This window comes from Melitaea cinxia, chromosome 8 (assembly GCF_905220565.1).
Source record: "Melitaea cinxia chromosome 8, ilMelCinx1.1, whole genome shotgun sequence".
Lineage (NCBI taxonomy): Eukaryota > Metazoa > Arthropoda > Insecta > Lepidoptera > Nymphalidae > Melitaea > Melitaea cinxia.
The window spans coordinates 1,422,453-1,440,129 of NC_059401.1; the positions used below are offsets into that span (position 1 = coordinate 1,422,453).

General features: G+C 37.3%; 2 protein-coding genes across 2 annotated transcripts in view; one reads left to right on the forward strand and one right to left on the reverse strand.

The window, feature by feature from the left end:
* Nucleotides 1-1,332: 1,332 nt before the first annotated feature.
* Nucleotides 1,333-7,403, forward strand: LOC123655939 (RDS/peripherin-like protein xRDS35). The gene is made up of 8 exons (XM_045591677.1): nucleotides 1,333-1,428; nucleotides 1,791-2,000; nucleotides 2,484-2,576; nucleotides 3,036-3,136; nucleotides 4,072-4,171; nucleotides 5,190-5,318; nucleotides 6,051-6,104; nucleotides 7,290-7,403. Exons 1-8 carry the CDS (start codon nucleotides 1,366-1,368, stop codon nucleotides 7,356-7,358), a joined length of 819 nt encoding a protein of 272 aa, XP_045447633.1. The 5' UTR covers nucleotides 1,333-1,365; the 3' UTR covers nucleotides 7,359-7,403.
* A 536-nt stretch (nucleotides 7,404-7,939) lies between these two features.
* The window catches only part of LOC123655766 (nesprin-2-like), a 34,144-nt gene continuing 24,406 nt past the window's right edge, over nucleotides 7,940-17,677 (reverse strand). Inside the window, exons 9-12 of the mRNA XM_045591519.1 lie at nucleotides 17,046-17,256; nucleotides 10,736-10,880; nucleotides 9,614-9,663; nucleotides 7,940-8,643 (exon numbers count right to left, since the gene is read on the reverse strand). Of these exons, the coding sequence (XP_045447475.1) occupies nucleotides 8,424-8,643; nucleotides 9,614-9,663; nucleotides 10,736-10,880; nucleotides 17,046-17,256 (626 nt within the window). The 3' untranslated portion in view covers nucleotides 7,940-8,423. The remainder of the gene's footprint in view (nucleotides 8,644-9,613; nucleotides 9,664-10,735; nucleotides 10,881-17,045; nucleotides 17,257-17,677) is intronic.

A 17,677-nucleotide genomic window follows, 5' to 3' on the forward strand; every position in this document is an offset into this window, starting at 1 on the left:
ACAATGGTGGATGAGAAACTTTATGCCCTGTTCCTCTCACACACCACCAAACTGGTGAACCCCGACGTGATCCGAACTTGTTTAATTGTCTAAAAGTCTAAACGAAGGAATGTATGGAGTGTTTCAATTATAGCAAGCCACAAATACTATTACCTCTCTCCTCTTCCGAATTGTGACTTAAATCATCACTCCAAGTCACCTTCACTCTTTTCCTCACCTCCACTTCCGACATGTTGACGAATATTCACTAAGAACTAAATACGCAATTTAATATTCCTTAAAATATTAAATGACTATTATTTAGACATTTTGAGAATGAAAACAAATGATTGAGTTTTATTGTTTTTATAAATTTTCTGTGTATACGATCAAGCCAGTTTGAGGATTTCACTTATGTATTGATCAAGCGTTGCTAGGGGAAAAAAGGTTGGTATTTGAATGTGGTATTTACATTATTGCTTATTATAATAATTTGTTGTCACCATTTTTTTTGTAAAATAAACAATACTTTGTACTCTTCGCTTAAAATAATAACAAATTATTTGAATAAATTTTAATTATAAATAAATAAAATATTTGCTATGTATTAAAAAAAACATGAATGTCAAACAGATGCTTATTGCCAAATGAAATTGAAAATTTAAGTTTAGGAAACCATTACATTTAGTAATCATTGCTTATTAAAGCAGATAAAGGCTAAAGTAAGCAAACAATAAAATATTGTTTAACGGATATTTACCGAGAGTAGTGAGAAAAGTTATTGTAAAAACAAAAAAGGTAATTTATATCTTTTAAATCTAATAGGTATACTAAGCTACACTAGGTACACAGCGTTGAGGGTATTTGATGCGTAATGATAGTCCACAGACATTTTGTTTCTGGGTTATGATTATTGCCCTTGCATGATCAGTATTCGCTACCAATTATTTGTAAGTTGTAGTGTATCGGCACATGCGAACATAAATATGTTCACTAATCTGTGTAAAAATGCTCATAAACGTCATAAAACATGGACACATGCATACCAAATTCTTAAAGATATCATAGCCTATCTCAACTTGGCAAAACATAAGAATGCCTAATATCCTATTGACCAAAATGTTAATTATTTATTATTAGTTATCGACAAAGCCTAAGTGACATCGACAGATAATCTACATAATAGCTTATCGTTAGATGTCCATAATTATATATTCCACGGTCAGTTTTGACTCTTAGAATATGTATTTATATAATTTCAGTTGATAGCATGCGACGCCATGTGGTCACATGGCTGGAGGTATCACGCTCTCTAGAGATGGCCGACATCGGTTGGCGGGCGTTCTACGCGCGCTTTTGATAGCGCAGTTGACCATCTCGTTGGTTATGGTCATATATTGCTACAACACTTCATACAAGGTTATGTCATTGTTGAAAAACATACATAAGGTAACTGAAAACTTCGTTTGAGTAGATAAAATATTGAATAGTGGCATTAAATCATAGAATAATTAGGTGCTCGCATAAAAAAGGTTTTATTCGAGAAAACACAAAAAAGAGTGTGCTCTTGACCACACGACTGAAGTTAAACCTCTTTAGTTCCTACAGTATTATACGAAACGTAACTATCTCTCTCTTTCTATCTCTCAATTTCCGTTCACCTCGCGCGATCACACTTTTTGACATAATAATCTATCATCTAAAAGTTGAGAGCTTTTACAAAACTATAATTTCTTCTGTAATACTAATAATTAAAAAAAAATCATGTTATCTTCACAACTCAAATAATTTATTTTAATATCTATCACCAGTTTAAAGTCTACCTGATCTACGCGTTGATCCTATTACAAGCGTATTGCATGAAACTACACTACACTAGTGGGTTCCGCTTGGTCACTTGGTTGCTCCGCGACCAGCACTGGGGCAGGACGGCCCCCGTGTCTCGAGTGTGGCTTCTCAGTGGAACATTGCTTGCTGCTAATGGACTACTAATACATGCTGCCTGTAAGACAACTCTCAAGGTAACAATGTTGTACTAGTATTATACATGCGAAAGTAACTTTGTGTCTGTCTGTCGCGCTTTCACGCCAAAACTATTGTGCCGATTAAATCAAAGGTACACAGATAGTCTTGAGCCTGAGAAAGGATATATGCTACTTTCTAATGCGAAAAAAGGTGTGTAATGAGTTGAAAGGTGCGGATGAAAAGTTGTATGGAAGGATCGTCATTTTTAGAGTTAGAAGCTTGAAACTTATTTTTTAGGCCATTGATTTGATATAAATAGACATGACTTCCTTTTTTAAGTTATTTAAAAATGAGATGCTTCCTCTGATTTTTGGTCATAATTTCGAGTTATTGATATGTCGATGACTGTCACCACAAGCGATTTGTATTCATTATGTGAGTAAATAAATGTCCCGTTTTAGATATGAAATACTCCTTGTTATTATGATCATCAACAAATATAGCTCTGAAAGTGAAGTAAATAAGACTAATAATTCCAGGCTCTAATGAAAGAGTTATCGTCAACTCTGCGCTTTGGCATGTCTCAGTATCTCACTGAGCCAACATGGAAACGATTTATCGACACGATGCAGGTAACTTTAAATATAATTATTGATTCTTAAAGAGTAAGTTGTAAGTTGAGATTCCAGAAAATTTTTCGTCACAGAATTTATATTCTGAATCAATAGTCATTTTATATAATTATAATTAAATATAAAACAATCATTTAGCATTTTGCACATCGTTTTTGTAGCCTTCTTGAATGAACAACTTTTTACGCCAGATGTTCTTAAAGTTATCAAATTGTCACTGCAATAAAACGAACCGCTGAGTATTACCAATCGCTACTATTCTTATACAATCATTGAATTAGTAATGTTCTTTTTAGAACAGTCCTAAGAGCTATTCTGTATTTTCGGAGTAAAAACTTAGTGTAAATAACTGACGTTATTAACATAACATCACATAAGAACCATTTCAATTAAGCTAAACTCGGATCTTTCAAGCTTTTTAGTCTTCTTAATTGAGGGTTAAACTTAATTACATTGAAGATAGAGCTGAACTGCTGTGGCGCGGACCATCCAAACGACTGGCACGAAATTCCCTGGATGAACATCGATTTCCTGAACGAGGATGAAGACATTGTTATGAAGTTAGTACTCGTTTCCCGTGTTTTATTAATTTTACCATTTGAGCTACACGAAGTCGCTATAAGCAAAGATAGATTCTCAAACAGAAAGATGAAAGAGCTTGCTGTTGGTAATTGTTATCTTATGGCCGCGAAGGACCATTATCTTTGGATGTGTAAAAGAAATATATCTAGCAGTAAATATAGGTCACGTTCATGGATTATTATTGTGAGCTGACGAGAACGACTCTAGTAATAGGATTTTTTGAAGTAAAACGTCTTTACGCATACTTGCCTTGGGGAGTAAGCTGGTGATTGCGTGACACGAGCGTTATGAAAAGTGTGATCGGGCGACGCGAACGAAAGTCGGAAGTTGAGAGGGAGATATAATTTAGTGAAGGTAGAAAAAAAGAGAGTTACGTTTCGTACACATATATTACTGAAGGGGAAACTAAAGAAGTTTTACTTTAGTTGTGTGGTCTAAAGCACTCGTTTTTTTTTATGTTAAGCGTTTTACTCGTAAATTAATGGACATTTCCAGATTTTTGGATACCCTTACGTTTCTTCTTGTTATTTTAATATTTACATAATCCCACACTAATTTTTGTATATAAAATCGAAAAAGTTATAAATCTGAAGAGTTTGTTTGTTTGTTTGTTTGCTTGAACTCGCTAATTGGTCCGATTTGAAAAAAAAATCATTGTTAGATAGCCCATTTATTGAGGAAGTCCATAGGCTATATATCGTTACGCTAAGACCAATAGGAGCGGGGCACCAATGAAGAATATTTCAAAATTGGGGGTTTTTGTTTTAAAAGTTTTGCAAGTTTTACGTAAACAAAGTCGCGGGTTAAATTTAGCGTTAGCCCAAAGAAACTATTCCACGCAAAAGAAATTGCGGCCAGAAACTAGTACAAAATAATTATTATGTTTTATATCTGTCAGTTTACTATCAACTAGGTTATCGGGAATTGACGGTAAAGTGTTGCTCCCCGCCTCTCCCTATTCGTGTTGTTCGCCACACGTCTTGACCGCCTGCTTTCACGATCCCTTACAGCAAGTACGTTTTTTTTTCTTTCATTTTACATATTAATCAAAAAAAAAAATAATTGCCAATCGTCACCAAAACCCCAGGTAGCAACTCTTTTTTAACCGACTTCCAAAAAAGGAGGAGGTTCTCAATTCGACTGTATTTTTTTTTTTTTTTTTTTTTTTTTTTTTTTTTTTTTTTTTTTTTTTATGTATGTTACATCAGAACTTTTGACCGGGTAGACCGATTTCGACAAATTTTGTTTTAATCGAAAGGTTTTGTGTGCCAATTGGTCCCATTTAAATTTATTTGAGATCTAACAACTACTTTTCGAGTTATATCTAATAATGCGTTTTTACTTAACGCTTTTTTCGTCGACCTACGTTGTATTATACCACATAACTTTCTACTGGATGTACCGATTTTGATAATTTTTAATTTAATCGAAAGCTGATGTTTATCATGTGGTCACATATAAATTTTACCGAGATCTGATAACTGCTTTTTGAGTAATCTTTGATAACGCGTTTTTACTTGACTATTTTTTCGTCGATCTACGTTGTATTACTCGTCGATGTAATTGAAGTCGGTTTTTTTTTCGTTTGCGAGCAAACACAATTATTATAAATGATTATGTCGGCAAACAAGCGAACGGCTCACCTGATGGTAAGTAATTACCGTAGCTTATAGACGTCTGCTACACCAGAAGCATCGCAGCTCACTACCGACCCCATCCCTAATACCCCCAGGAGCCCTGCTCACCCAACTCACCAACAGGAACACAACACTGCTTGAAAGCAGTATTACTTAGCTGTGGTCTTCTGTAAGGTCGAGGTACTACCGCAGTTGGGCTTCTCCATATTTTGAGCAGGGAATTTCCTGCGGTATTTGTCTCAGTTAATGTCAGTCAGTCACTTCTAATAAATCACTAAATCCTTAATTTTATGTACATAAAGTGTGATTTTAATCTCTCTCTCTCTCTCTCTCTCTCTCTCTCTCTCTACACTGAGCACTAACCCTATCTCCCTCTATCGCTCGCGACGCTCAGAGGTACGGCGAGGACGCAGACGCGGCGCGGTCGCTCCAGAAGCGCGGCTGCGTGCGCGCCGCGGAGGCGCCGCTCGTGCGTGTGTCGCTCGCTGTACACGCGCTAGTTGGCCTCGCTGTTCTTCTACAGGTCATCAGAACTTTGTTTTTTTTTTTAAGTAAAACTTTTTTACGCAGGCTTGATCGCGTGAGGCGAACGGAGCAAGAGAGAGAGGTATTTTTTGAGGCTATTTCTCTCATAGCCGGTTACGTTTCGTATATCTAAGACACAGTGCAGGCCTATTGCTAAAGAAGTTTTACTTCGATCGTGTGGTCTAAGCCACACTCGTTTTTTTTTCAATAATTTGCTAAGTAGGTGCTAGGTATTACATTTGGATTTTTCGAACCAAATATGCTTAAAGTTAAACTGAGGATATGATAATAAATGATAAAATACTAATTAATAACTAATTTATTTTAATTTTGATACTGTAAACATAATTATGTGTATATAGGCGACGCATTGGCGCAACGGTTACACCACTGGTTTGTGGCTGTTGCGCTAGCGGTTGCGGGTTCGATCACCGCACATGACAAAGATTTGTATTGGCCATACAGATGTTTGCCGTGGTCTGGATGTTTGTACAGTCCTTGTGGGTCTCTTCGCCGTTCTTCGGAGAGCACGTTAAGATGTCGGTCCCGGTTGTTATCATGTACACCTGATAGCGATCGTTACTCATAGTAGGGAGTATATTCGCCAACATATATATGGTCAGGTACTTTTAGGATTGTCAATTCAAAAGCTATCGACGTCGTATTTTAAATCTCGCATAAATCATAATCTGTCATCATTATTATTACCAGAATATATGTTTTATGGCAGGTAGTTATTGTTCTACTGACGCTGTTGATACGTAGCACGCAGCAACAACCGGAGGTGAGTATCATAATGATAACACCTTTTTTTCATAACAGTAAGATAGAAAAGTAGTGAATAAACTGACTAGAATCTGTAAAAACAGACCATTATATTTTGCCAAAAATACATTAATAGTTACTAACATACATTAACTTAGGTAGGGTACATGGGAAAATTTCCTGCTCAAAATATGGAGTAGCCCGACTGGGGTAGTACCTCGTCTTTACAAAAGATCATTACTAAATAATACTGCTTCCGAGCAGTGTTGTGTCCTGTGGTAAGTAAGGTGACCAGGGCTCTTAGGGAGAATCGGGATAGGGAGGACAACGCGCTTGCGATACTTCTGGTGTTGCAGACGTCTATAAGCTACGGTAATCGCTTACCACCATGTGAACCGGACGCTTCTTTGCCGATCTAGTTGTATAAAAAAAATGTAGGTAGGTACACTTGTACACAAAGATACGCTTCAGCCTGTAATATCCCACTGCTGGGCATAGGCCTTTTTCCCCATGTAGGAGAAGGATCGGAGCTTAATCCACCACGCTGCTCCAATGCAGGTTGGCGGATGTACACAAAGATAAAGCACAAAAATCATTTTCAAAATGACTCATTTTTTAAAACATTTAAAATAAAAATTGATTTAATTTCCATTATAAACAAAAATTGTTTGTTTAGTTGCCGTGTGGAATGTGTGGAATTTAGCTTTAATTCTTTGTGATAAACATAATTTTATAAGTTTACTGTTCTTTACAACAGACAATTATAAATGCCTCACACTCTATAGTGTCAATTGAAAACTTACTATCCGAAAACATAATAAAAAGAATATAAACACGCAGACCACGATAAACACTTATATGGCCTATTCAAAAATCGTATGGGGATCGAATCTAGCGTCAACGCGTAATCAAATTCATTCGTCGCTTTGCTAATGACTTGTACTGTGCTTTGAGGAATTACAGTAGTCATGGGGCTAGTTACAGGGGCGCCCTAGACCCCACTACAAAAAATAATCGAACTTTTGACAGATTTCTAAGGTACAGTCTAGAATTTCTAATCTGATTCCCCTCTTAATACGCTAGTATCGGTAGTGCTTGGTAAGACAAAAATATTTTTAAAGTCCAGTCTGATTAAACAAACCTATGCTTAATTTTTATGATTTAAATTGAGAATTAAAAATGTTATTTTTTAAACTGTTTCCAGGAAGTGGAGTCGAGCGCGAGCGATCAACGCCGCGAACAGCGCACTCGCAGTTTTCCTTACCTCTCGTAGTAGTAAGGTTGTTTGATTATGTAATTTAATAAATGTTTACTGATATTTTGATACTTTTAAATTTATTCTCAGTCAAATATATATTTAGAAGTTTTAAAAAACACACGACTGGAATTTGAATACAAATATGGACGTTTTATTTATTTGAAAATATATTTGATGACGTATCTAATTGAAAAAAAAAATCGCCTTTTCGAGAAAACCAGTTTTTTTTAAGTGGATTTTCTTACCGTAAAAATCGTAAAAAATCATTTAAAATAAATTTGCATCTTCCTGATAAGATTTAAGCATTTAAATTACTTTGAAGATTATTTATACATTTATAATATGGGAACATTCACTGTATTATCAGTTTTTTTTTATTCATCTAATTTTTATGACTATACCGCAAAATACAAAAAGAGGCAAGACAAAAATAGTTATTGTACTAAACAAGTGGAACAAGGAAGCTGTCTTGGTCAGCAATTTGTTTAAAATTTTTCGATATTGCAGTGATAATGCAGTCGAATTTGATGTTAGCAGCTATTTAGTATTATTTTATTATATAAGGGTGAAAGTGTGTTATAAAATAAAACAAGACGATCGATGTAAGGCTTTACTGAAATCATCGTAAACGAGCCCTTACACTATAAGTTAAGTAACAATGCGTGAATGCGTACAGAAAGCCGTCGTTACATTTGTGCGGCGCCATTTTTAAATACGTGTTACATAAATAACGAATATAAATATAATCGACATCGCCGCTAACTAACCAACGTTACAAATATACAAAAATCTCGTCGTATTTACAGGCGGCGTCGTGTCGGAATGTCTAACTTAACGCGACGAGCTATCGAGTCAATCGACTCGATTTACACATTCGAGTGATTTAAATCAACTCTTACACTCGATTTAAATCCTATCAACTAGTATTGATTAAATATTTTATAAAAGAATATTAAATAAGAATAGGTTTGTGATGTAATCGATTCGAGTGACTCGATTAACTCGGTTTGCGTCTGAGGGCGGGAGGGGCGCCCGGTCACCAGTGGACTACCAGTGGAGGATCACGGGTAGATAACTGGACTAGAGCGGTGGCGGGCCGTGTGGGTAGCGTAGCACTGGCGTCAGACTGGGCGTGTTACTGCGGCAGTCGCTGGGTGCCAGCGGGGCCAGCGCGGCCGCTCCCAGTAGCAGTAACAGTAGGGCTTGGAAGGGCAGTGAGGCTCGCGCCACACGGCAGACGAAGCGTAATCCGCGGCGAATGCCGCTTAGTTCGCGTTGCTCACGTTCTTCACTAAGTTCGCTGTGGATAATTAATCTAATATTACTTTCTACTCTTACAAAGCAAGCATAACAATAAAAAATTAAAGAAAAAATATCTTTCAATTGTGGATTCAACAATCATACTGTGTGCCATATTACGATTCAAATCAATTCATACTGTGTGCCATATTACGATTCAAATCAATTCAATCATACTGTGTGCCATATCACAATATCTTACTCCAATTTGGAAAATAAAAAAAAACAGATGAAATTAGCTGATATCCTACGTGTAGGGAGCGTGCATAATACGCGTGGTACTATTTTTATCGTATGTCAAGAAAATTCACCTTTTTTTGTAAATTAAGCAAAATGTCATATTGGAAAACCATAATTTAAAGTTTTGTTAAAATATAGCTCATAGTTTTGTCAAAAGTTCCCGACTAGGTTGCATCAAATAAATTGAGATTCACTATTTCTGTGTTATATCTGTTTTTTTCCTTTACTCTCTCCATCACAATCCTTCATAGGTAACCCCATTTACCACACGAATGGAGACTAATCCCAATATAACAACTACCCATCATGTTCCCACAAAGTCCTACCCCTCCATTTCTTAACTTTATATTTCATAAACTGTAACGTATATTTTTATTCTTCGTTCATTCTCTTAACAATTATTTCGTTTCGTCGAATTGCTATTCTTCATTGCTAGGCGTTTCCCCCCGTAGGCGTACGTACTACTACACTTGTTTTATTAAATGACACATATTTCTTATCAAGTAAACTTTTACCGTCCTTTTCGTATGAAATATGATACTGATGTGTCGATATTCCCAGTAATTCCCACTTAATCTCTCCTAGCTCCCCATGACTCCCACTGAATCCCTCCTAGCTCCCCGTAACTCCCACTGAATCCCTCCTAGCTCCCCGTAACTCCCACTGAATCCCTCCTAGCTCCCCGTAACTCCCACTTAGCATCAGTAGTGTAAACTAAACACGTGACTCACTCGGTGTCGTCGAGCGGCGGCAGCGAGGCGGGCAGCGTCTCCTCCAACAGCTACGACAAATGCATACGTTACGTACGTGCAAGCGGCTACAGTGACTATGAATTACTTTTGACTTACACTGTCTTACTAAATTACTCGAGTGTAATGACGTCACGTTACTATTATTATTGACTTAGTCTATTGTATGGATAATGGTTTTATTGTTCTAAAAATCATGTGATATTATTCATATATTTCTTACGATCATGGCCACTAACAGAAAAATTACAGTTTCAGTTGAAATAAACACTATACAAAAGGTTTTGATGAAAAATATTTTCATTTTTTACCAAGGAAAAAAAAATACTACTGTGGCTTTTTTTACAATTTTTCAAACTTTTACGTTAGTCTTACACTCGAGTACTTTCAAACTAATCGAGATATTATAAATAATATTTACTATCTACTTGAATTTGAAAATTAAAAGTAAAAATAAATCAATTATAATACATTAAATATTCTCAACGTTTGTGGAGATGATTACTTTAATTACTGTGTACTTGCTTTTCAAAAAGCTCACTATGTTTAAGAATTATCTGTGAACATGTGCTTTGTGTTTTAAGCAGTGTCAAGCTTTAAATAAGTATCTTTTGTGTGTGTGCGTTGGTGGGTGTAATCGTCTGCGTGTACAACTTTATTATCAAGTAAGTAATATTAGTTACTTCATAAAATTGATTGGGTTTGAAAACTTGGTTCAATATTTTTATTTCATACAATATTAGCAATGTTCTTATTGTGTTTAAAACGTTTATTTTAAAACGCTTTGTGTCTTTATTATGTCGTTGTGTATGTGTGCGTGGATTTTGCATTATACTTTACATTTTTGGGTACATAAACTCGTTTGTGTGTGTGCGTGTGCGAGTGTGTGTGTGCGTGAGTGCGTACGCGCGTGTGTGTCTTTATTATGTCGTTGTGTATATGTGCGTGGATTTCGCACTATACTTTACATTTTTGTTTGTGTGTGTGCGTGTGCGAGTGTGTGTGTGCGTGAGTGCGTGTGTGTGCGTGTGTGTGTGTGTGCGTGAGTGCGTGTGTGTGTGTGTGTGTGTGTGTGTGTGTGTGCGTGTGCGTGTGCGTGCATACCTGTGCAGTGGCGGTGGCGCTGGCGGCGGCGGCGGCGAGCACCGAGCTGTGCTGCGGGGAGCGCGCGAGCGCTGCTCCCAGCTTCAGCGCGTACACGCCCGACAGCTTGCGGAGCGACTGTAGGCGGAGGCGGAGCTCGCCCAGTCTGCGGGTAGCATTGCTTTTTGTTATTTAAAGTAATGGCTGGATGTTTAGTGTTTCTTAATCTTTTACATGTTAGTATAGATATTTCCTTTTATAATAATTTTATTAATGGTTTATTCGACTTCGATACTCGCAGTTGAAATTTATACTAAATTTATACTTTTTTCGGCGGGTAGATTTGAAAGTGTCAACACACAATTTTGGATAGTGTTAGTTATTTTTTGAATTTAAATTAATTTTAATAAGTTTTCCTGCTCGTTTAATGCATATTCTTTAGGATTGCACCCTGTTACCCGCCAGCTATTATTATCCTACGTAATTAATTTCTTTAACTGCAAAAACCAACACCTACTAAATTATCAATAACCATGGAGTCTTTGAAGGATACCATTATTGCTATGTCTGAGATGTTCAACAAAAGGATGGACGAATTCCAGCAAAAACAACAAAAAGATCTCCAGAAGGGAAATTCTCACTCTCCAGTTTCAACATCATCCTTGGCTGCTGAGTTCGAGTCATTCAAATCTTTCATTCTCATAGCACTTAAATCACTACAACGTCAGGTCGAATTACTAGACAGAGAGGTTGACCGCCTGGAAATGAGGAGGAGGCGCAAAACGCTTCTGATGCATGGTGTCCCGGAGGATAAGTCTGAAGACACGTCACTAAAAATTACCACCCTCGTAGCAGACCATTTGAAACTTCTTAACTTCTCGAGCAGCAGCATCAAGGCATCGTACCGACTGGGTCGACCATCTGACAAAAAGCCTAGACCTATTGTCATAAAGTTTACCGATGCTGCGGTACGCGATAAAGTGTGGTTTGCTAAAACTAAACTAAAGGGGTCAGGGTTTACTCAATCTGAGTTCTTAACGAAGACTCGCCATCAAGTGTTTTTAGAGGCAAGAAAGCGTTTTGGTGTGGTTAACTGCTGGACACGCGACGGAATAATCCACATCGTGGCGGTGGACGGTGAGCATTACAGGGCTGAGTGTCTCTCGGATCTCGAAGGCATTCCCCACTCAACAGCTGAGAGCTCTTCATTGCAGGAGAAGAGTCCAGCTTCTAAACCAGCTGATCAAAAACAACGGGCAGCTTCACGCACGAGAAGGACTGTAAAACAGAAGTAATACCTTCAAGTATTTTTATTTTGTCGTTGTTTAACCTTTGGCAAGTTTATTTTTATTTTTATTTTTATTTTTCATTCATTAAACTTCTGTCGGTACACAAAAAAAACTTTATCACTGACTACTTTGCATTATATTTCCTTTATATTTACACATTTCTTTTAACAGTAAGCTAAATTTATATTATTCTGTTGTTTTTGTTGTTGTTTGTTGTTTTAAAATTTATCCCCAATAGGGAAAGGCAAAGGACTATAATCCATACAGCCTAGTCTGAATTTGTAAGTTTCGTTCTGATATATCAAAAGGCCGGAGCCAAGTCTGAAGTAACTTTATTGTTCTTCTGATTCGATGACTGGTAGAGTAAGGCCGAAACCAAGTCTGAAATTTCATCTGTTGTTTTTGTTTTGTTATGTCATTTGTTTCTAAGAGTGACTTCTGACAATGACATTTCAACTATTACTGTCAGTCGTTTAGAAATGACACAAATGTCGTTAATATTCAATATTGTTGTTAATTGTCTTTTTTTTTTATCCTACCTGATAATGACTGTATTGTGTTGTTTTTTTTTTTTTTTTATTACTTTTTGTATATTATTGTTGTCTGGTACCAAAATCATGTCAATTTTTACACTTTTTTTTTAATTTTCTTTTTCCAATAGCTGGCGGGCGGGTCGTTAAATTGGACGTGTATATATATACACACATATATATAATTCATATATATACTTTTATTTTATATATAAGTATTTTTTTCTGTAGTATCACATATATTAATTTATCTTACATTTTGTCTCATTTTGATAAATATAGCATATTTTTCTTATTTATTATATTTATATTTATCGTTAATGGATAGCGACAGCAACAACTCTTTCTATTCCTTCTCTTCCTCCTCTGAGGTACACAGTCTCGACTGTAGTTTTCTAAGTATTCCATCTCTTTCCGATAATCTTGTTTCTCAATTTCTCGATGTTCCTAACAATCTTAATATCGTACACATAAACGCACAGAGTATTCCTGGTCATTATCCTGATCTTCTATCCAATTTTCAAATAGGGAATATTCATGCAATCATGGTATCAGAATCCTGGCTTAAACCTTGCTTAATGTCCACGTCCTATTCCCTCCCTGGATTCCATCTCATTCGCAGCGATCGTGTTGGACGGGCAGGTGGCGGCGTTGCCATCTATCTCCGTGCTCACATCCCATATTCAGTCATTCATAAATCTCTTTCTAATGATGGTTGCGGGCCAGATCATCTCTTCCTCGAAATTTCGTTATCACGTACCAAGATTCTTCTGGGTGTGTATTACAACCCCTCATTGACTGTTGACTATTTCTCGTCTTTTGAAAATCTTTTAGAGTTGTTTACTCCTTTATATAGTCATACTGTAATCATGGGGGATTTTAATACGTGCCTTCTAAAATTCGACGGGAGATCTTCACGTCTACGCTCCGTCATTAATTCTACCAATATGCACATCCTCCCCCTTCAAGCCACTCACTCCTTTCCTAACTGTGTTCCATCTCTTCTTGACCTTATTCTTGTCTCCTCACCTGACCACGTTGAAAAACATGGCCAGTGTTCTGCGGATGCATTCTCATACCATGATCTTATTTTTGTTTCTTATAAAATAAAACCCCCTAAAGCTAGGTCGAGAATCCTCCTGCAACGCAATTTTAGTGGTATGGACATGAACAGACTATGCGAAGATGCTGCTAAAATTGACTGGTCTTCAGTACTTGGTGCGTCTAGTGTGGATGATAAAATTGCCATTTTTAACTCCCTACTTACCCATCTTTTTGATACTCACGCCCCGGTACGTCCCGTGCGTGTTAGGCATCTTCCAGCTCCATGGCTTACAGCTGATATTAAAGCTCTGCAAGACCAGAAAAACAGGGCCAAAGCGAAATACAAGTCCAATACAAGTTCATCTAATTGGGAAAGGTATAAGATAGCTCGTAATCGCTGCAATAGAGCATGTAGAGACGCACAACGACGCCATATTCATAAATCTGTACTCGAAGAAACAGACCCTGCTAAGGTATGGAAATTTTTAAAATCGCTTGGGGTTGGCAAAATCAAAGAGACTGTACCTTTTAATTCTTTCGACCTCAATGGTCTTAATAATCATTTCACAAATTCGTGTACTATCGATGGTACCACCAAGTCAAACACTATTGCACACCTTTCAGCCATACAAACTCCATTTGAATTTTCTCCCTTTAATTTCTATCAATTATCCGAGTGTGATGTTAAAGAGAACGTACTAGCAGTTTGTTCTAGCGCAGTGGGCTGTGACTCCGTTAGTCGTAAAATGATTATCCCTATCATTGATCACATCATTCCTATCATAACACACATATTTAACGAATCCCTCTCTTCCAGTACTTTTCCTTCCTGCTGGAAAGACGCTCTAGTAATTCCTTTACCCAAAAAACCTAATCCATCTGAGTTTTCCGAATTTCGCCCCATCTCCATCCTACCTTTCTTGTCCAAGGTTTTAGAGCGTCTTGTACATCAACAGCTAACATCATTCCTTTCCTCGAACAACCTCTTAAATCCTTTCCAATCCGGCTTTCGGAGGGGTCACAGCACGGTTACTGCTCTTGTCAAAATTACTGATGACATTAGACATGCTATGGATAACCGAAGTCTTACAGTGTTGGCATTACTTGACTTCAGTAATGCCTTCAACACTGTGGATTTCGATATTTTGCTTTCTGTCTTGCGTTCCTTTAATATATCTCCACCGGTTATTGATTGGTTTCACAGTTACTTGTATGGGCGCCGGCAACGGTTGCGAGTTCAAGATACTTTCTCTGACTGGGCTAACGTCGTTGCCGGCGTACCGCAAGGTGGCGTGTTGTCTCCTCTCTTATTTTCTTTGTTTATTAATTCAATCAGCAAAAACATTTCTTCTCTCTACCACCTGTATGCGGACGATCTTCAAATTTATACCCATTCTAAGTTGGCTGACTTACCCTCAGGTATCAATCAACTCAATAATGACTTAAATAACATTTATAAATGGAGCAACTCATTCGGGTTAAAAGTCAATCCTTCAAAGTCCCAGGTCATTATCGTGGGTAGTCCAAAGCTGATGAGTTGTATAGACTGGTCACTTATACCACCTTTAGTATTTAACAATACAACTCTGAACTACAGCAAGAATGTTAAGAATTTGGGAGTAACGCTAGATCAGTTTCTCTCCTGGTCACCTCAATTAACTGAACTTAGTAGAAAGATATTTGCAGCCGTCGGGTCACTTCGTCGTCTTCAGTTCTTTCTTCCTTTGCCTACTAAAATTGCACTAGCCCAATCACTCCTTTTGCCGATTCTTGACTATGCAGATGCATGCTTCTTAGATCTTACAGAGGAGCAACTGAATAAGCTTGAGCGACTCCAGAATCTTTGTATAAGGTTCGTATTTGGCCTTCGCAAATACGACCACGTCTCCGATTTCCGTAAGAAACTCAAGTGGCTCCCGATTCGTTTTCGCAGGAATACTCATGTACTTTCCCTACTTTACTGTGTACTTTTCAATCCTGATGCCCCTCAATATCTTAAAGAACGGTTCACGTATCTTTGCAATTCCCATGAACGTTCCCTTAGATCTGATTCCAATTTACTTCTAAAAGTTCCTTCCCATAAATCCTCCTTCTATTCTAATTCCTTCACTGCTAAAGCTGTCCGCCTTTGGAATTCTCTTCCGCTTTCAATAAGACGTGCTTCTACTCCAGGCTGTTTTAAGCAACGTCTAAAGAAGTACTATATGTCGCGTAACATACAATAATATTCAGAATTTTAACATGCATATTTTATATTATCAATATATATTTTACAATTATACACGTATATTAATACTATTTTGATTATTTATGTATGGATATTTGTACTTGTATGTGTATGTCTATGAATTAAGGAATCTATTATACACTATTTTTTTTTTTCTATTCATCCTTATGGATATTGTACACTTCCTATCCGTCACTACTATATCATGTCCTGTGCCCAAAGGTTATCTGGAAGAAATCGCTCTTCAGCGATAAGATCGCCTTTGTACATCTTTTTGTTGTAATTACTACTGTTTGTTTATATTTTGGTGTACAATAAAGTATATTATTATTATTATTATTATTATTATACTAATATCAAAAGTAGTAAATATTTCTATTTTTCAATTTTAGTTAGGTTTTTTAAAGTAGAAAATCCGACGTTAATACTGAGTAATGAGAGAAAACGGAACATCTAAATCGTGTAAAGTATCAAAAAGAATTGTGTGGTTTTATGTAACCACGATCGAAGTGAAACTTTTTAGTATTAATACACAGATCAAAACACACAAATATCGCGGTACGCATGCGACATACGATAGATAAACGAAAAATTTTTGGGCGATAGAAGAATAGTATAAATAAATAAATAATAAATAAATATCTTATAACATACACACACGGTCGTCTGTTCCTATGGTAAGCAACTTAATGCTTGTGTTACAGGTAACAACCGACTGTTATATTTTTTTTAATATAAATATACATAGAAACTAGCTGACCTGGCAAACTTCGTATCGCCTTATTTTTTTTTCTTAAATATAATAATTACATATATCAAAACAAAATATACCCTATCTTTCAAGTTGGATCAAACTGCACACGGTGTGCAAATTTGATTAAAATCGGTTAAGTAGTTTAAGAGTTCATCGTGGACAAACATTGTGACACGAGATTTATATATATTAAGATAATATATATATATAAATATATAAATACAAATATTACACCCAGACTCAGACGGGAATGGAACCCGCAACCTGTGGCACAGAAAGCAGGGCCACTACAAACTGCGCCAACGGGCTAGTCACTTAGTATCACTTTAATAATCCAACTCGTACACCAGGCTACTCTAGTGACGACCGAGTAAGTGTGGCCAGTGGGTGTCACCTGCGGCACACGTGCTGCGCGTCAGCTCGTCGCGCAGCTCGTACACTGGGCTACTCTAGTGATGACCGAGCGAGTGTGGACAGTGGGTGTCACCTGCGGCACACGTGCTGCGCGTCGTCCCGCAGCAGCTGCGCGGCGTCCCGCAGCGCCAGCACGCGCGGCTCGGCGCGCGTCAGCTCGTCGCGCAGCTCGCTGAAGCGGCGGAAGTCCTCGCGCAGCTCGGCGGCCGGCCGCGCCAGGCGCAAGGGTTCGCGAGCGCGCACCGAGCGCTCCGCCGCCGACAGCTGCTCCACCAGCTCCACCACTGCGGGACACGGATGGGTTTAGATAATTGGACTCGCTGTATTAGTATTGATATAAACGTGGAACGCTCAGGTCGACAGATTGACTATACAAGGGATTTTTTTTTATTGCATAGAAAGAGGTGTAAACCTCATGTTTATTAATTTGAGGTCGCTGATTTCAAATCCATTTACATTTTTTTTTGACATGCTTTTTGTACTAGCCATATTTAAACGTCAAATCAACCGAACTGTTTTTTCTTTAAGTTTTTATTTAATAAGTAAAATGCAAAATCACAACTATAATGTAAACTAATTTTATAAAATCGTCATATTAAAAAATAATAATAATCCTAGCCTCACTGGACAGTCAGAGAACTGTCGATTTGTATTTCAAATAATAAGTCGCTTGTGGTATTATAATACACGTAATCGAAAAGTATG